General features: G+C 35.2%; 2 protein-coding genes across 3 annotated transcripts; both read left to right on the top strand.

The window, feature by feature from the left end:
* On the top strand, positions 1-5,434 carry LOC113499115 (charged multivesicular body protein 2b). 2 transcript variants are annotated; one of them, XM_026879480.1, is made up of 6 exons: positions 1-88; positions 821-912; positions 1,060-1,176; positions 1,516-1,696; positions 2,010-2,116; positions 4,890-4,988. In XM_026879480.1, exons 1-6 carry the CDS (start codon positions 73-75, stop codon positions 4,986-4,988), a joined length of 612 nt encoding a protein of 203 aa, XP_026735281.1. In that variant the 5' UTR covers positions 1-72. The 2 variants fall into 2 exon arrangements, with proteins under 2 accessions (XP_026735281.1, XP_026735280.1); XM_026879479.1 differs by lacking the exon at positions 1-88 and adding an exon at positions 626-665 and having other exon boundaries at positions 4,890-5,434.
* A 509-nt stretch (positions 5,435-5,943) lies between these two features.
* On the top strand, positions 5,944-13,957 carry LOC113499114 (gustatory and odorant receptor 22-like). Its single transcript, XM_026879478.1, has 9 exons — positions 5,944-6,753; positions 7,136-7,274; positions 8,322-8,572; positions 8,951-9,211; positions 9,500-9,627; positions 10,521-10,680; positions 11,249-11,320; positions 12,212-12,301; positions 13,620-13,957. The coding sequence occupies exons 1-9, from the start codon at positions 6,640-6,642 to the stop codon at positions 13,701-13,703; spliced, it is 1,299 nt and encodes a 432-aa protein (XP_026735279.1). The 5' UTR covers positions 5,944-6,639; the 3' UTR covers positions 13,704-13,957.
* Positions 13,958-20,285: the final 6,328 nt, after the last annotated feature.

Raw genomic sequence — 20,285 nt, 5'->3', positions numbered from 1 at the left:
TAATTTTATTGTTTTGAAAACCTTTTATAAAATTCTAAATCAAATAAGTTTTGCGATTTTGTGCATATAAATATGATGGACCATAAAGGTAATTATTAGGTACCTACTTAGTTCTCAGAATCATCTATTACTTATTTACCCCTAGTGATGGGTAATAAAATTCAGTATTAATTATTTCGAGACGATCTAGTCGGTGACACTTACTATACCTGGTGTTCTGATGAATATCCTAACTGAAAAGCCAGCATGGCCGTTTTTATTTGAGGTTTACCGTTTTCGGATTTCAATAGTTGGAATCCATTTTAATTTCATGTTCGTTGTAGCTGGTATTCTTGAATAACTCAGAAACAATTTATACAAATAATTTAGTATAGTTTTACTCGGAACGTTTGACGCGAGAAGTCGCGCGTTGCCAAGTTTGCTGAAGCCCTTATATCAAAAAACCTTTTTAAGTATGGCAACATCAAGAAAAACATGTCAATGTGTGTGAGTCATCTGATTGTCAGTCAATTTGTCATCACTTATTTAAAGTTTGTTTTGCTACATTGAATTTTGTTTAAGTCCCGACTACAATCGGGTAGCTTTTATATTCTTATCATAAGGCTACATAACATTTATCAACGTCATGATGGACTTCTTTTTTGGGAAGCAACCCACTGTTAAAGGTAAGATAAAATATCTGTATTGTTTTGTCTGAACTTTTCCATTATTTACTTTCATAACCCACTATTCCAACAAGATTTATTTGAGATTATTTAGTAGATTGAACTGGGAGTTAAACAGATAGCAGTTCTACAGATATAAATTGCTTTTATTCCAGAACAACAGCGGCAAAATGATCGAGAACTTCGAAAGGCAACCAGAGACTTGGAGCGGGACAAAGCGGCTTTGGAACGAGAGGAAAAGAAACTAGTGAGTATAGCGCATAGAAATAACTTATTTACAATATTTAGATACCATTTGTAAAAGCCAGTACCTCAAAACCTTATTTTAGAACTTCATAATAAAGCATCTCATGAGTCATCATCATACAATTAATTACTTTTTTTTTGTTTTTAGGAAATGGAAATCAAGAAAATGGCTAAAGAAGGAAACAATGAAGGTTGTAAGATATTAGCAAAACAATTAGTACAGCTGAGGAAACAAAAAAATAGAATTTATACTGCAAATAGTAAGGTAATATTATGGTTTAGTTAATTGTTACAGATTTCCATGTTTCTCTTAGAATTGAATGTCGCCTACATGGAAAATGTACCCTTTTTAACATTTCAAACCAATTTCTACTTACTATTCTAATCTAAAGATAAAATAAACACAAATTATCATTTGATAATTCTGTTTAAACAACAGATAAACCCAATGATCATAATTATAGTCTAGCGTCATTATTATCACAAATTACTGACTATATACAGGTTGTTTTTTTATCACCTGTTTTAAAAACACCATAATTTTGTACAATAATCATGAAAAGATTATTTCAAGTAAGATTCTAATATTGTTGTCTTATGTCAGATTTCCAGTGTCCAAATTCAAAATAAGGCAATGGGCGCGAATATAGCGATTGCCGGGGCGATGGGCACGACAGCCAAGACAATGGGCAACATGAACAAGGTCATGAACCCACAACAGATTGCCAAAGACATGGAGGCATTCCGGCAGGCGAACGCTAAGATGGATATGACTGATGAAATGAGTAAGTTTAATTGTGAACTTAAAAGGTTTTTCTATATCAATATAGTATACAAAGCATTAAATAATGTTCAAGAGTGTAACTGATAAACTCAATATTACATAATTATATACTCTTGTATAATTTGATGACATCAATACTGACTTGGTATATGGTGAACATTTGACACACCCGTTAGAAAAACCAGTACCATGTGTATGGGACAAGAATTTGTGTGATCCATAATTGTCTTTTTTTATGGTACTTTAACATATTTGTAAGAAATTAAGGACATGCTCAGACTGTAAAAGCATTAATGAAATAACTGTTTCTATAGTTTCAGAGACACTGGATGACATTATGGATGAGCCTGGCGATGAGGAAGAATCTGAAGGAATTGTCAACCAAGTCCTTGATGAGATTGGTATTGAAATCAGTGGAAAGGTAAGAAATTATCATAATAAGTCTCATGGGTTTTTTTTTTAATTTTCATTGCGAGATATGATTGAATGAATGATTTGATTTCTCTTTGAGGTTTGTGAAATAAAATTGTGTTGAAATTTTGTGTTTTGTGAAATCACAAAACACTGTATCTGTAAAATCTGTACAATTATATATTTTTAAATGTATAGTAACAAAAAATATCATTCAGAATATAAACATACAAATGTTAACATACTACTATTTATACACCATAATTTTTTAGTCGTCTTACAAAAGCAGTTCTTGTATCCAATGACTGGAACACGTTCATGATAAATAAATAGGTATTTATGAGATTTGAATAAATTTTAAATGCAATTTTTATTCAATACTAGCTGTTGCCCGCGACTTCGTCCCCGTGGGTAGAAGATATGAGTTTTTATTTATACTTGCCCTGTTTTTTTCACATTTTCCATTGTATCTTCGCTCCTATTAGTCGCAGCGTGATGTTTTATAGCCTAAAGCCTTCCTCGATGAATGGTCTATTCAACACAAAAAGAATTATTCAATTTGGACCAGTAGTTCCTGAGATTAGCGCGTTCAAACAAAAAAACAAACTCTTCAGCTTTATATATTAGTATAGAGTATAGATTATGAATTTTATAGAAACATAGCTCTGTTGCGAGCGCGGTCCGAGCACATGAGTAAAAATACCGAACAGAGAGATAGCTTCTTAAGAACGTGCAAAATTATTACCTATTTTGGTAGGGTTGTCACAATAGGATAAGAGAAATTAAACAAATCATTTGTTAAATAGTTTTATATTATTCAGTATGATAGGCATCTTTACAAATTACTGACTCTAATAATTTTCTTTTTATAATGTTTGTTTTTTAACAATTTATTGTTTCTTTTAATGGTGTGATAAATTCTGAATCGAACATATAGCTTTTTCAAGTAATCTAACGGGAAACACTCACATGGCAAATCAAATTTACAATCTTTAATACGTTTAAGTATTTCGTTGCCAACATTGACAATATTTATTTCAAGATCGAAATATTCGCGAAACTTTTCTCAAGCAATTCAACAAATGCGATAAAGTTATCAGGAGGTATAATTAAAAATCCCAATTGTACGTTACCATCATTAAAATCCTTGTAATGGCTGAATAGAGAATCTTTGCCCATATTTATAGGTTGTTCAGATCTCTTTACATACAATTTTATTTTTTCACATTTGCTATGTTGTTCGAGGCATTTTCGGTACAAATAGCCTGAAACATACACTAAACCATTTTTTTCCGGTAAATCAATCCGATAGTCACTTGTACCTACTGCTAATTCAGGGGCAATAACTTCATCTGGTTGCGGATCTAGCGAAACTTGTGTGGGAGAATTGAAAATACGACAGTCGTCTGGTTTCATAAGTAAGCTATCGAAATCTTGATCATACAACAACAGGTATTGTTCATACATACAGTACAATAAACAACCATTTTTAACAATAAATACTAAATAAAATAACAAAGACCACGTTTTATAGTAAAATAATTATTTAAACTTGCAACTATAAATGTGCGTCGTGCTAACCCTGAGATCGTCAACTGACTCTGCAAGCGTAAACCGGTTTTTTCCAGTTTCACTGCGTACGCGACAAGCGGCCAGTGGTCACTCACACACGCCCCGCGTGCTTGTAGTAGTGCAATCGATTCGCGCGGTTGTTTGAAGCTATCTCTCTGTTCGGTATTTTTACTCATGTGGTCCGAGCCTTGTAACAATAGTGAGGGGCGCGGGCGGCGGCGTTTTTATCATTTTCGTCGTACTTATTGTCTTAGTTGATGATAAAAAAATAATAATCGCGCCTAGAGGTATTTTACGGCACCAGCTGGAGAGGCCGACGCTCTCAACACGTCGGCCTCCGAAACGAAGGAAGCCGTTGGCATCTATTAGCTGAGGGAGCCCCTCAGTCGGTGCGTGTTGAAATGCTATGCATGCCCGCGCACTTACTAAATACTTGGACGCTGTACGGCGGTTCAGGTTTAGTCAGTAAGAGTCTGACACTACCCACTTCCTCCCCCGAAGAGGTTTGTGTCCATGAGAATTCCCCCGCTTAACCAAAAAAAAAGGGGTATTTTACGTTGGAAACATGAACGGGCTCCTTTTGTAAGACAACTAAAAAACCGTGTATACACTTAATCATACCAAATCTGTCTTGTGTTAAATGAGCAAAACACCAAATATTCGGGTTATGTATGTTTACTTATCTGTCTTCACATTCGCGGTATTTTTGCATACCATACGCATTGTTTCCTCTGGAATCAAACAATGCGATTTCAAAGTTCAATAACGTGAACTCTTTTGGCCATTACTAACTTAGCTATGGTTTTTTCTACAGAGATTATTTTTATCATTTGAATTTTATATTTGGGAAAATACAGTTTCATTTTATTTTAGCTGAACCTTGACCATTTTGTGTTCCGATTTATTTCGATTTAAATTGTAGCCTGTGAATCAATACTTAAAATAGGTTTAGTCCTGTCTGTGTCCTTCTACAATGTCATTGTCTTTATTTCTTTATAATAAACTAGTAGTTCCTTAGCTAAGTTCAAATGAATAAAAAATACTTTATTTTTATTATATTAGTATAGATTTAGAGTAGGCAGAATATATCAGCTTTGACATCAAGTACGATTTAAAAATGCTGGCACTTTTTAAATCCGATTGGGACAACCGACTATATTGTAATTAGATATTACAGTTGTTTGTAAATTGTATTTTCTTATGTTTTTTAGATGGCGGGTGCTCCTTCCGTGGCACGGAACAGAATTGGAGAATCTTCCAAAGACGCGGACAAAGAGCTCATGGAACAGCTAGCTAAGCTCAAGTCTTAGGCTAATATGTATTATGTAATTAGATAATTAATTATAGGCTATTTTATTCCCGCTCTTAAAGTAATTGTATAATTTATTTATGATCTGTACATATTTTTTTGGTCTTTTTATTTTTTTCGAAAAACAGTCCATATTTGATAACCACTGCTTGCCAGTAACCAAACTTTTAGTATGAAAATAAAACTGTTTTCTCGGTTACGACGTAAGCATGATCTGCGGCGCGTAGCAGAAAACAATATCTCTCTGTTAAAAGACAGTTTTTTCTTTGTGAACGCTAGCTCTAATGTAAAGTACCGGTCTACACTCCCCCATGTTTCGTTTTACAATATTTGGTTACTTTTTGTACTGTTTTTTGGATTGTGGTAATTAAAGTATTAAGTGTCAGGTTTCACGTTTATAGAATGTATGTATGTCAAGGTTTACAATACAATTGCTATCTAAATCGATTTTTGTCTTTCCTTAACTTTTAGTAATAGCAACTCTGATTTGATTTAGCAAAAATATATCATGAATTATGGAAAAATAATGTACAAAATAATAAATCAGCAACAAAAAGAGAATTCGCTTAACATGTCAATGTCAATGCCATTTAAAAAAAAAGATACTTTGTCCTTCAGATTTTTCACGTTGGCAACATTTAACTTAAAACCACTCTTGTTATCAGTGTTATATACTTTTAACACTATTTATATTTTTAGGAATAATGTTAATAATTTTTCAGTCTTCCTGGTATTTAATGTTACCGACTTTCAAGTAAGAAAACTATTGCTTTATACAAAAACGTCCAATAATGTACCTATTGTTCTTAGTTAAATTGTCTACGTACCTATAATGTGAAAATAAATCTATGATATTTTTATATTATATGATACGAGAAAAATAATGGTTTTTTATTTGTCTTGTTTTCCCTGAAGGAACGACTCTTACAGTAAAGAATTTATACCCTTTTAATCTTTATATTCCAGATTCTATAGACTTAGAGAAAGTATTGTGGATCTACAATTACTTTTACTACGCAGGTATCGAACCCGCAATCATATGGGTACAGTGGGGTATACGTATGCCACTTGTCCATCCCTGCTGTCAATTTATTATAAACATGCCTACATCCGACAATATTAGAAGTGAATTTGAAACTTCAACCTTACTGCTCATACATTTAGGTGCATCATATTTTTACCACTTTGATCGTATGCGTCAAATTGTATAGATAGTAGCAATTATGTTCATCGTACCTACCGATTTATGGGTAAGTAAAACAAAGAAGTACTACCTATAAGTACATGATTCTAAAACTGCGCCAAACACGAACTAGCTATCAATATTGGCACCTACTAATCGACTGCATAAAGTACGACAGGTGCTTATTACCCCATTACCGTTATAAAAACGTTTCAGGTCTACTGAATATTTTAACAGGCCTTGAAGGAAAGGGTGGTGACACACTTACCTTTTACTTAAGGTAGGCTGAAGGGGTTGACCGCGCTATTGATATGCAAAGAGCGGCCGCCATTTTGAGCCATTTACTTTAAAATTTAATTAAATTTACCCACTTTGTTTACAATTCGATAACGTCACGTCGGGCCACAGTGAATTCTTGTCATATTGCCGTTTGAAATGCTTTACTAGAAAGTCGTTTAAGTGCCTGACAATGACGATAGCCGACCATCTGTTCGATGAAGGCATCAACAATACTTTGCTTCATCATGACATGAGACATGTGCAACAAAATAAATCAGTGTACGAGAAAACTCAGAGGGATTATGTGAGTAATAATTATTCTTGCTCTATTCATAGATACTTGTACTTTTTTTTACCCAGTGGAAATCCTCATGGACTTCCTTCGCCCTAGTAAAGTCAAAGGGGTGTTCCGGACTCCAACGTGCTAAATCACGTTCCCTTTTGTCGAGTCCAAGCGGGAAAGCTGTGGCCGACTCCTGCGATATAAATTCTTGTTAAAAGCCCATCTAAAATATCGGCAAGGGAGACCTCTTGGGAGACTTCTATTTATGCAAGTAAAACTTTATTCAAATTATGGGTGTTAGGTACAATAAATTGTGAACACACAAGGATTAAAAAAAAATGGAAGTACTTTTTAGGTTTTATAGCAATTTACATTTTAAAATAACGTGTACTCTCACATTCAGGAGCAGGAACAACGTGACTTGCTCTCGTCACAAGATGGCGACACCTGCGAGATTCATGACCAGTTCTACAGGGATCACAAGCTGCTGTTGGTGCTGTTCAGAGCCCTCGCTGTCATGCCTATAACCCGCTCACGACCAGGTTTTAATTCAAATACACTAACTTCGCAACTTCGGACAAATTGCATGCTTATTTAAATGTTAAGGATTTGATGATTGATAAATTATAGTTGACCTTTTTTTGTTTTCTGGGTTCGTTAATGCCTTCAACCCAAATCTTTCTACTGCTAAGGCTAGTCACGGAATCGTTTGCCTTAGACCTTTGGACTCCATTTAGAGGGACAGGTGTAAGTGAAGAGCCCAGCCCTCACGTTATTATTTCCTGCAGTTCTTTGACAAGATGCGTAGATACCTCGTGGTTACCTACACCACTGACAATCTTCTTCCTTTCTTGCTTTTCCTAGACCGACTCAAACGTATTACACTAAAATAATTAAGTAAGTAAGTAAATATTTTTGTAATTAAGTACCTAAAAAAGTAATTCAAAACAAATTGTGTTTATAACGACGACGACCTCCGTGGTCGAGTGGCGTACGCACCGGTTTCAAGATGTCGCTAGCTCTGAGGTCCCGGGTTTGATCCCCGGTCGGGTCAATGTAAAAATTCACATTTCTACATTGTCTCGGGTTGGGTGTTTGTGGTACCTTCGTTGTATCTGAATTCCATAACACAAGTGCTTTAGCAACTTACTTTGAGTTCAGAACAATGTATGTGATGTTGTCCGCATTTATTATTTATTTATTATAACATCTACTTAAACTTATATGGAGTAATCATGGCATAAGTGACGCATGTTGTGATATCAATTTCTGCGTAAATAAATAGGGCTTATTAACGCAATGCAATTCGTTTTCGGGGTTTTATTAGTTAGAACATAATATTTTATTTTAATTTGCCAGTATCAGGAACATTTTTGGAAGAGTGTAGGTACAGTTAGAAGAGTGCAACAATGAGTTTAAAACATAGTATAAGGTATACTGATTATTCCCATGTATATTTTTTAAAAACAAATAATAAGCAAATAATATCATATACCCTAACGTTCTTTGAAACTGTATGTAATGTTTATTTAAGGAGGCCAGAAATTTTTGTCCTATATTCTGTTCTCAAATCTCAAATCTATTTTCAGGTACAATCACTTTCAGCTGGAAATCCACAGCCACTATGTATGCCGTATGTTTCTATATCGCAGCGACAGTAGTTGTACTGATAGTGGGTTACGAACGCATCATGATTCTGCGCTCAATCCGACGCTTTGACGACTACATCTATGCGATCCTCTTCGTCATATTCCTTGTTCCACACTTCTGGATTCCGTTTGTAGGATGGGGCGTAGCTCATCAAGTAGCCATATACAAAACCAACTGGGGCAAGTTCCAGGTAAGTAAACGGAACAGGGCTCAGTATTATAGATGACTGTTTAGTTTTAATATCAAAGTTTCTCTAACCTCAGAACTTTCGGCTACATGTACTTGACCCCGCAGTCATAATTAGTTTCGTTTATGTTCAGACATGTTTGTAATAATCAAAACTTGAGAATGGATACTTCGGTTACGAAAACGCGTTTTCTTGTTAAAATATTCTTCGGGGAGCATTTGAGACTTTCCGCGTAAAACAATGTTTTAAATTGGAACACCCACCGCCATTTGTTTTTCTTTCCATCCTGCATTAGGGATTACTGTTCATCTTGCTAACACTGCTTCATATGTAAATTCTTATATCCAATACATTCTAATTTACTCGTAATTTTATTCGTAGGTGAGGTACTACCGTGTCACTGGAGAAAACCTGAAGTTCCCTAACTTAAAGACGACGATTGTCATCATAAGCGTTGGGTGTCTGTTACTGGCGGTCTGTTTCCTCCTAAGCCTGTGTATATTGCTGGATGGATTCCTGTTACGTCACACCACAGCCTATTATCATATTATAACCATGATCAATATGAACTGCGCTCTTTGGTACATCAATTGTAAAGGGATCAAGATTGCCTCGCAAAGTCTTTCCGAATGTTTTCGAAGGGTAATTTTTTTGTGACTTATTTAATAACTGGTTTTGAAACCAATAAATAGAAAATATTGGATTATTGTAGTATACAGTAGCCAACACTAGTTCAATTATCAGAAAGAATTTCCAGTACTATTGAGCACGTTTTCTATCACAACCTTAATATACTTAGCTACTAGAAATCTAGAAAAGGTATACGATATCTCGCGACTGAAGCTTTAATATACTTATTGCTCAAGATCTTTGTTTAAACTTCTCTCCAGATTCTTGTGGATACAAATAAATTGCAGTATATTTCCACAGGACGTTGAAATAGAGTGTTCAGCTAAACTTATATCTCGATATCGATATCTCTGGCTGAATCTGTCTGAACTGCTGCAGTCTTTGGGAAACGCCTACGCCCGAACCTACTCTACCTATTGCCTGTTTATGTATGTATACCTCATATTCTATAAGTTTTCTATTTCCTTAGCTTAGGTGTTTTTCTAATATTTCGTCATTTGATAGGTAGACAGATAGGTAATAGGCTGTTATAAATTCAACGATAGTCTTAAAGACGGGAAAAGTGTCTCCAACATTTTCTCTTGGAGATTTCAGATGACTTTGTGTAGTACTTGTACGAGATTAATTGAATTATCAGAAAACAATTCAAAACAATTATTAGGAAAATTTATGATCGGATTGTAATGATCAATGTTGTTAAACAAGATTTGAAATTGGTACTTGTATTAAATGGACTGGGTTTCTTAATGGGTTTCTTCTCTCACAGTAAAAGCACTTAGGAAGCGGTGAAGGGTGGGCAAAACTGGGTACTGTCCAATGTAATCTGACCTTTAAAAAGTGCTACTTAGTAGCCTAATTTGAATAAATGAAATTTGTTTTTTTTTGGACAACAAAAGAAGAGTTTTACAATTATGTTTGTTTCTGCAACTTATGATCCTTTAATTTCGATTTGATCGATCACATACATTTAATTCGATAAAAAAAACAATTTGGTCGCGGGTTAGATCCCCGCGTAGGACAACAATAACATTAAATACAGTGGATCTGGCGTGGTGACCCATGATATCAAACGGCTGCCAATCCAAAAACAACTTGATTTATCGCACAGTAATTCAAGCTAATCCTACCATTTGTTTATTTATTAAATCTAAATTTCTAAACTGTACTGCGTCTTCCAAACATTTCGGCAACAAGCTGTTTTATACTGCCAATGCGTGGGCGAGGGAGAGACTGTCTTCCGCAGTCAGTTTCGGATTTGCTTATAGTTTTCTTTTCGAACCAAACATGTATACCCAAATGTATAGTTTCTGCCCTCCACCAGGTTTGCCAACATAACGATTGCTGTGTACGGCGCTCTCTCGGAGATAGTGGACCACGGGTTCGGGTTCAGTTTCAAGGAGATGGGTCTCTTCGTAGACGCCGCGTATTGCTCCACCCTGCTGTTCATATTTGTAGACTGCTCGCACAAGTCAACCCTCACGGTAATGTAATACATAGTCAAGCCTGGAGAATAGATTATAATTTCTATAGTCTTCTGAAACTTGGTGTCTTTATAGCAACTTATCGAATTCTGTCTGTCCTTACGGCATTACATTTCTGTCCAATTTAAGAGATTATATTTTTACGTACAAAATATAACTCTGTTTTGTGAACAGGTTTCAAACTGTTTTATTTTTAAAATGAGCACACAGCAAAGAAATATTTTTCTGTTAAAAATAATAGTTTAATTTTAATTACTGCATATGATATTTACTTGGAATGGTTTTTGCCGATTAAAGTAAAATATACTTGCTCGGGACTTTGTACCCTGCGGACAGACAGGCTGTTTGGTTGGTTTGCTTTATGTCTATACTCGTATTGCTCTTTGCCTTAAACAACTGCTTTTTGAAACTGTTTAAAAATAAATTAGAAACTACTACTAGATAATACTGTTTATTTAAATATACGGTTGTTTTTGGCTATCAGAATGACCAGAATATATTGGAACACCTTTATTAAAATACCTCTTTTAAGTACCAATTAGTAAAACTATAATCACCTTATTCTTAGGTGGCTGCCGGCGTCCAGGACACTTTGCTTTCAATAGACGTGCTAGCAGTGGACAGACCAACACAAAAAGAGGTGAGTCTTCCTTTATCCGACTTCTAAAAGGAGGAGGTTCTCAATTCGTCTGTATTTTGTTTTTTTTGTTACTTCGGCATTTCGGACTGGATGAACCGATTTTATTGATTTGCAAAATAGCTGTCATTTGTAACCACAAAAATTACATCGAGTTTAGTTAAATAGTTTTTCCTTTGAAGATCTGAAAACTAAAAAGTTTCAACTGTTTAATTAGTCATTTTTCCACGTGAAGACTTTAGCGACACCTACCCACGACAGCTACCTACATTTACGGTTTACCTCAATCAACGATCGATACCGGTAACCGATAAAAACCGCTCCAGTAATATTATGATTGGCGTGTCTCGGCTCAACTTCAGAACTTCGAATCCCTAGCTAATTAAAATAAAATAAATTTGTGCTTAGAGTTTACTTTTGTTGGCAACTAAAGGGTTTGTTCAAACATTGGAAGGAAAAGACAACACTTAAGTACTTTATGTATTTGTTACGTTGTATGACATCTGTCAAAAAAGTCAACTAAGCATAGACAGAGCATGGCCCGTACCAGGGTTGTTAATGGTGCCAATTTTTCCACATACGGAGATGTGAATGCAGATGCACTCTTTTGAACGCTCACATCGCAGATGCTTGACGAAAATGTCTGTTTTCTATTTTAATTGTGCTACGCAGCTGATTTATTATGGAAGGCTATAGTCTTCATACCATCACGTTATGATTGATAGAAGCAGATCAGCAATTAAATATGTTTCAAAAACAGGGACAGGTTGTGTGCGCCTCGTAATTGACTGTTTTTTTCTTTTGAAAACTGATTGATTTTCTTAAAGTAATAATACATTTCCGCGCAAATAAGCTATTTCTACTACAATAGTTACAATTACTATTTATTTACAGATTGATCATTTCATCCAAGCCATCGAGATGAACCCTGCTGTCGTCAGTCTGAAGGGCTACGCACATGTAAACAGGGAACTCCTAACATCGGTCAGTATACTTCTTACATATTGAGGAAATTTTCGAAGAAAATTTTAGAAATAGTCGAAGATTTTTCCCTTTTCCAAAAACCTCTTTGACAGTCTGTGAAATCGTAACAGGTAGGTAGACAAAAGATCAGTCAATTATCCGATGTTAAAGCACATTAATTCTTAATTAGATGAAATGTTTTAGAATTGACAAAAAGTAAGTTCCAGTTTGACTTTCTTCTACTACATTTTGGTATTGAAGATATTTTATCGAGTAGGTATTATTTGGTAGTTGCGATTGATGTTCATACGGTTTAAAAATCTCAAATACTACAATTTATTTCGCGATTAGGTAGGTAATTTGTTTAAAAATGAACTGTGTATGCCCAAAATAGTTTTTATTACTGGGCCCCAAATCCACTTGCTTGGTGCTTATCATATATTTAAATGGTTATGTCTTAAAATATTACGATAATATATTTTTATACATTTCGCTTCCTTCGAAGGCGATTTTTTTTTAAGTCAAACGATCAAGTAAAATCCAAAAAATACTTTTGTTGGAATATAGCTAATTTAATTTTGTTGTGCATTTGTCTACACGGATAGCCGAGCAGTTGAGGTCACCACGCCAAACCCACTGTGCTTGTCGTGTCGCGGGTTCTATCCCCGCGTAGGACAAGCAATTGTGTGATCCACGAATGCTTGTTGTGAGTCTGGGTGTTTTTGTGCATGTGAATTGTTTGTTTGTAAACCCTTCGCGACACAAGGATTAAATTCCTAATTGCGGGAATCGTTTAAAAAATAACTATTTATGGACAGGTTAACAACAAACACCAAGGCACCTAACAATGTTCAAAAACTAACTGAATTTGTGGTAAATTTTACTCTAAAAAGGTTATTAAAGATTACTCTAGTAATGTCATTTGCACCTCAATTTAGTTGAATTACTCGTTAATGGAAACGGCCGTCAGACAGTAATTGAGTCTTCTGCGAAAAACGGAAGAATAAAAGGCGAGTTTGTCAAGATCACTAAAATTTCCTACGGAGAATTGCGTTGTAGGGAGATCTTCAATGTTGTTTACATTTTGGTTCATGTCTTATGGTACTGAAGACTTCGTGACCGTTTATGAGCCATAGGTACCTTTATTATGGCGACGGTCATATAAAAATAACCAATATTTCCCTTTTGACGTTTCCCCCATAACGATATTGGTACTCACATGCATATTTTAATGTGACATGGGTTAAGAAAACCCTTTAAATAAACAAGACTTAAGAACTGACAAATACATTTGAAAATAATACTTACGTGTAATATAAATAGTGCTTATTGTTCACAGGCAATCAGCATGATAGCAATCTACTTGATCGTTTTGCTGCAGTTCAAGATATCCCTGCCAAAAGATCCTCAAATAGTGACTTAATTGGTAGTAGAATATAGTTTAATTTCCATTGTAGGTCGTTAGACAACGTGTCAACAAATAAACATAGCTCTAATTAGGTCCCGAAGCACCAAATTCAGTGACCCGTAATTATGAAACTGTAGAATGCAACATTGTGGTGACAACAATTTTAGACGGTTTAAAACCGCCGGAAATAATAAACCATATCACGAGTTATGTTTGTTTAACTTAATTCCCCTTTCTGTGTTCGTTTTAACTTTTCTCTGATATATGTTCTGTAAGTATTTGTGACTGTTTCTGTTTGACATTTTCTGTTGCATAAGTAGAGGCAAAATAGGCAAATATTTATCATTGGGGCACGTTAAAAATGCTTTGCCCAATCCAAAACAATCGAAAAAAAGATTAGTAGAATTATGTTTTGTGATGACAGATATTGATTAAACATAAATTCGGTGCGTTAAGTAAAGCGCGTTACTTAAAAAAAACTCTTGGTTTGACGCTGAGAGCGCCGCGATCAGCGATGGTTTGTCTTCGGAGGGCCAATCTTCACGCAGATGTTGTGACAGCCACAATGGGCATTCATTAATCAACTTTTCCAATTTCGAAGGGATTTATGTTTGTTATCAATAAGATTTACGAAAAATCCTCCCGAACTTAATTCGAATGCGAGTTCTCGACGCTGCAATATACCGAACTGTGTACTTAATTACGATGATGGCGCACAGTTAATCGTGCGTTTCGAGTATTATTCAACAAAGTACAATATAGTCATTTAATAAGAAATCGAACAATTTATAAAAGACCTATCCTTAGAAGACTAAGATCTACTAGGATTTAAGCCAATGTTTCTTGCCCATAATATCTATATAAAAGTTTACTCTTACCAGTACCAGAGCTTTAATTTTCGAACTCAATCTATGTATATAACTTTGGTAAATGTGCGATGCTGATTCGTTACAGTGAGGGTTTGTACGAATGGGCTAATGAAAAATACATTAACAAAAAAATTGATCATCCATCAAATTTTTTCACGGATTAACCGTTGCCTAACCTAATTTTGCCGTTTTTTTTCCTCCACGTTTTTATAGATTCTTGTTTGTTTGTTTGTCGTTCCGGCTGGATTTTTGCGACTCATTTTTGAGGCACTTCCCGATAAGCTAGCACGCAAAAAAATTCCGGGTTTTTTTACAATTATAAAAACGGCTGGACCGATTTTGATGATTTTGAAATAGAGTGAAATTTCAAAATTAATACTTTTTTTAAAATGTATTAATTATTTATTATTTACTAGCTGTGCCCGCGACTTCGTTCGCGTGGTTGTTGAGAACAAAACAACGTCGTTTGCGTCTCGATGCTCTCTTGAGACCACCAAGTTGCGGTCCGTGTTCTTTGTGAACTTAAACGTGACTCCCTTTCGGTGAACGTTTCAGATTCACGTGAAAGAGCGATGTGCTCTCGGTTAGCAGATAACCGTGCTTCACGATCTTCTTCCGATTCCTGAGACCTACTAAGTCTCATCCTTTTCGCATTTCAGCTATGCAGCGAAAGGTTAGTTTTTTTCTTTGAGGCATTTTCAAGGAAAATTTAAGCAATAAAAAAACCAACAACACTTATCACCGAATAGCCTACAAACGTAAAAGAACGGTGCGTCGAACAGTCTAAAGCCGCGTATGCACGTACGAACAAATTTGTTGAGTTATGATACGCAACAACTTGGTTCGCACGTGCGTACCACTATCGAACATCGAACACTCTGTTCGTCAAACATGTTCGCGGCGATCCTTGTAGTGTGTTCTGTATGGACGGTGTTCGAAGAGCTTTAATAAATGTTACGCAACAAAGCTGTTCGTATACCTAGATCTGGGCGGGATGCGGGCCCGTTATCGCAGTGCGGATCCATCTAGGATCCGCTTTAGGAAACAACATTTCGTGAATCACTGCGAACATCAAAAAATTCTCCGCTACTTCTCAATCGACCACTTCCAACGGCGCCGTCATGGCTACTAAGATAGAGTTCACGACTGTTGTTCGCGAACTCGACTCGAACTATGTTTGCGTTCGTGTTCGAATATGCCGTCCATACGTACGAACCAAATGTTCGGGTCTGGTGTTTGTGTTCGCTATGTTCGTGTTCGTACGTGCGTACGCGCCTTAAGTATGACAACGAATCGTCTGTTCGTGGTCGTGACTCAACGAATTGGCTAAGTTACTGTAAAACGATTGGCACTATTAGATACAAACTACGAAATAAATAAAATACTACTTTCCTACTTCAAACCAATTACCAAACGAAACCAAACAGCCAATACTTATATTTCGACCAATTTAGAACAACGATTATCTTCCAAGCAACCTAAGTCCTTTTACGACACACTCCAGAACTTTTAAGACACCACACGAAACCCAATTTTTCAAGTAAACACGGTCGACGTGATTCTCGCGCGGAATCTCTTAACACCGCGATTCAGAAAATGACGTCATTTGCACAACGCCATCTATCGGATTTGGATTTCAACTATCAACATTAGTTCTATTTTTAGTCTTAAGATGTCGTTGCAAGTACTATACTGAATTGCGTAACGTAATATTTTACTTCTTGAACTCACTAAATTAATCATATCTTTTGATAGAGTGAACCGATTTCGATGAAATAAAAACTAAGTTATACCTCAAGTTGCGTATAATTTTGTATATAAACATTGTCTGCATTGAATTCGTAGATTTTACGTGATGCGCGCACAAACAAACAGATAAACAGACAAACAGACAAAAATTTCAAAAATGATGGAAATGTGTTCTGTTACTTATCTTTTCACACGCTGGCTATTTTTTTTTTCAATTTCTTCAATGTACAAAAATTACTTTTCTACAGATTTATTATATGTATAGATAACATCAATAGAGTTATATTAGTTGTAAAGAAAATATCTGTATCTAGCTTCACGGTTCATGATTATGAGATTAATAGGGTTCCGCTTTTATATGGAACCCTAATAAAAAAAATAGGTATCTAGGTCGAACAATTCATTCAAACTATTTGTATATTTAAGTTTGAAATGGATATCGGATTAAGCAAACACGATTCAGTTTTTACTGAATACATCAAAGTACCATTTACTAATTGGTTGTGGCCCGATTCTCATACGTGATAGAGGGAATAAAAATTCAGAAAAATATTCAAATGTTTTTAGAAACTTGCTCTAATTAATTTTCATCGAGACATTATTTTCAACCCACGTAAAATTAATTGAAAGGAACACTTTCATTTTTAATAGCAGATGACTTTCGAATAAATTACTAGAATATTCTAGGTTTCACGTTTCAGCCGATAGCCGAGTGATATTCCTACAATCGTTAGCATTAATAGAAAATCCTAAAATGTATGAAATTGACATTTCTCAAATAGTCACGTGACTTACTACTGTCATCTCCATACATTCGAGCGTTTTCTATCGAAGCCAAATATTGTCGTAATGTCACTTGGCTAGTAGGGTGATAGATATTTTAAGGTCATCATCATCCTAGCCTTTTCTCAACTATATTAGAGTCGGCTTCCAGTGTAAACAGATACACCAAAGTCCAGTATTTTACAAGAAATGACTTCCTATCTGATCTTCTCAACCCAGTAACCTAGGTAACACGATACCCCTTAGTAACACTGGTTGGTAGACTTTCCAGCTTCTCACAACCCATACCGACTGACAAATATGTATAAATAAACAGCCGGGTTCCACAATTTAGCTAGCCTTCCGAAACATGGAGGAACTCGTTATGACACCATTATGAATGGTCACCCACGCACTGACCGTGTCAAAGTAGCATAATCTGTGATCGATCAATTTGCACAGTTGTAACTTAGCCACGAGCTAATCCTTAGATCAATAGATATTTTCAAGTATGGTTATATTTTCTTAATGTTATCTGAATGAGTACATCATTTCTTGAAATCCACAAGACTGTTTTCGATTCCTCACGCATCACACGTCACGCGTCGTAAATGTTCAATTTATACTTACTCATGGTAAAAGCATTTTACAATTGTATCACTTTCTTTATGTGTATGATAAGAATATGTTTCCAAGCGTAATTTATCTTTTACGTATTATTTTACCGTTTAGGGCATGGAATAGAATGTAAATGGAAGTGGCACTGAGGCATCGTACGAGCTATGACAGTATTTTACTATCTGTTAGTCTAAGATTTTTGTATTATTAACCTAAATCATTTTATGTAACTACAAACAAAGATAGAAGAGAATTTATACACAACACATGTTACTGCATGATACTGCAGTATAAGGACGCATACCTTACTTCCTTTTTTTTTAAAGTAGAGGGTATTTTCGGCTTTTAAAAAAAATCTCGTCCTAGTAATTAAAAAATGTCATTCGAATTTGATCAGCTGATAACAAGGTTACATTGCCAGGCCAGAAAGAGAAATAACGTGTTTTTTTTAATGTTGATATTCCATTTCCAAGAGAGGAATTCAAATTACGAATGTCCAGTATATGAGTACACAACCCGTCTAGCCAGTATTATTATACCATGCACTCGTATGAAGTGTTGTATGTCTTCAAGATTATACATTCATGGACCAATTTAAGTTTGTGCCCCATTTGCATGAGTGACCACATAAACAAGGATTTTGTGGAGATCGGTACAAACTGAGTACATCTAGTAAACTAGCTAGATAACATAGATTTAAAAGAAGTATTTTACAAATCGCTCTTTTGTTTAAAGAAAAAAAAATCCTCTCGTAATCCTCTTAGTTGCTTGTAAAAACACAGTGCAATATTTTAGTAGGCTGAAGTAAAAACAATACTTGGGCGCTTATTTCACGACTAACCAAATATAGGAGAAAATGTTATCTTGAATCTTTGTTAAATGATTATTTACTGCCGTAGACATATATCGTCGTTTATGTATCTTAAGGCTTTTCATAAAATGTTGATCCGTTATAATTGTTTCTTACGCCTTCTAGTATAGACTGAAATAATTTCTTCCAAAAGCAAATACACCTTAAAATTCTTGTCTAACTTACCCTTAACTGGCGCATGGATTCGTATTCTTGTCAGCACAAGCGCCAAGTGTTTTTCTAACAAAATCATTTGTACAAAAGCCAAAGCTATATACCATTACATATATATAGATAATGTTACATACGCTACGCTTGCGAAATACTCAATGTAATAAGAAATAATATTTTTTCAATAAATGTTAACAAAACAATACAGAATAAGGAGATAAATCCATTGTTCTAGAGTATCCATCGTATCTGTTCTTGATTGGATGTATAGGATTGGCACAAATTGAATTGCGGATTTTAATAAAATGGTCCGTGGCATCTACCTATCGATATTTACTGCCTACGATCGTACCGCAAAGCAAACAAACGAGGATTATTTTACTATAGCTTCACTCGATTCGGACATTCAATCAACAATGAACGGCCTTGCGTTGTAAAATTTTTATTTACATATTTTCTTTATGAAAATGAACGTTGCTCGCATTTGGATATTACGCTCTCCTGTCAATAAAACAAATGCTTTTATATCTTTAATGTCGTAGGTGGTATTTTAACCAATATAGATAAGACACAACACCCACGTCTAAAATAGTCCATTTATTCATTTATCACTTTCAGAAAACAAAAAACGTTTTTGATTTCTAATTTAGAATAGTTTAATGGCATCACGATACTTGTATTCGAAATAAGAACGCCACGGAAAATGTGCGATACAATCAATCCTCTCAATTGTTATTGACATAAGGATGTATTTGATGGCGCTGGGATTTATATAAAACTTAGTTTTTTTTAAGGCATGAGCATAATTTGTAACGATGAGATAGGGAAATAATACCGCATCTACCATGCACCTAGAGTCATAACTGTAACCTTTTAAAAGTGCCTGGTAAATGCCCTTTGATTTTGACTTTTCAGAGCAAAATATACATCTTGAACAGATATCATTCTTGCCTCTTTTTGCTACTCCAATAAACTCAGCAGAAATCATTGTACCTTTTGTAGCTACTAAAGCAAACAGGAAGATTACGCGTATTTCCCTGAAACGACAAAAAGGGGAGCAGTTATACGACTGACAGCACTCGAATACTCCGTTAGTGTTGACGCAATATTGTGTGACATCACTCGGTAGCGGCCGAGGTTTGTATCGGCCGCACTTCATTCACCCTCGAGTGGACTTATTAACTGTCGAGAGCACTCTAGATAATGGAATTGCCTCAAAACGCATACGTTCGTCATCGACACACCAGCAATTGTTATCGATAACCTTCTTAATTTTATCGATTTCGCTACCTGTATCAACGCAATCGAATAACTCAATGGCACTTTATCAAATACACGTACTCATATGCACCTACACACTTTTATAGTAAAGTAGGCACTTGAATCTCTTGAAAGTAATGAAAGGTTACTACAAATCCACCTTTACCATTCATAGCTTTCAACCCATTTCACTAGAAGTATAATTATTAAAGCTAGGGATGTTGCTTTTCATACTTCCACTTCGTTCTAATTAAAAATGAAGATTTATGATTATACATCTACTTACATTAGCTGCTACAAACCTAAACGAAGCGTTTG

This window comes from Trichoplusia ni, chromosome 11 (assembly GCF_003590095.1).
Source record: "Trichoplusia ni isolate ovarian cell line Hi5 chromosome 11, tn1, whole genome shotgun sequence".
Lineage (NCBI taxonomy): Eukaryota > Metazoa > Arthropoda > Insecta > Lepidoptera > Noctuidae > Trichoplusia > Trichoplusia ni.
The sequence above is the reverse complement of the archived record's forward strand: the minus strand, read 5'-3'. Positions and strand labels throughout refer to the sequence as shown.

Coding starts and splice junctions, on each gene's coding strand:
- LOC113499115 (XM_026879479.1), top strand. CDS start 626: ATGATGGACTTCTTTTTTGGGAAGCAACCCACTGTTAAAG. Junction 1,177..1,515: donor TTTATACTGCAAATAGTAAG/GTAATATTATGG, acceptor GTCTTATGTCAG/ATTTCCAGTGTCCAAATTCA. Junction 1,697..2,009: donor GGATATGACTGATGAAATGA/GTAAGTTTAATT, acceptor CTGTTTCTATAG/TTTCAGAGACACTGGATGAC.
- LOC113499114 (XM_026879478.1), top strand. CDS start 6,640: ATGACGATAGCCGACCATCTGTTCGATGAAGGCATCAACAATACTTTG. Junction 7,275..8,321: donor TATAACCCGCTCACGACCAG/GTTTTAATTCAA, acceptor ATCTATTTTCAG/GTACAATCACTTTCAGCTGG. Junction 9,628..10,520: donor TCTACCTATTGCCTGTTTAT/GTATGTATACCT, acceptor GCCCTCCACCAG/GTTTGCCAACATAACGATTG.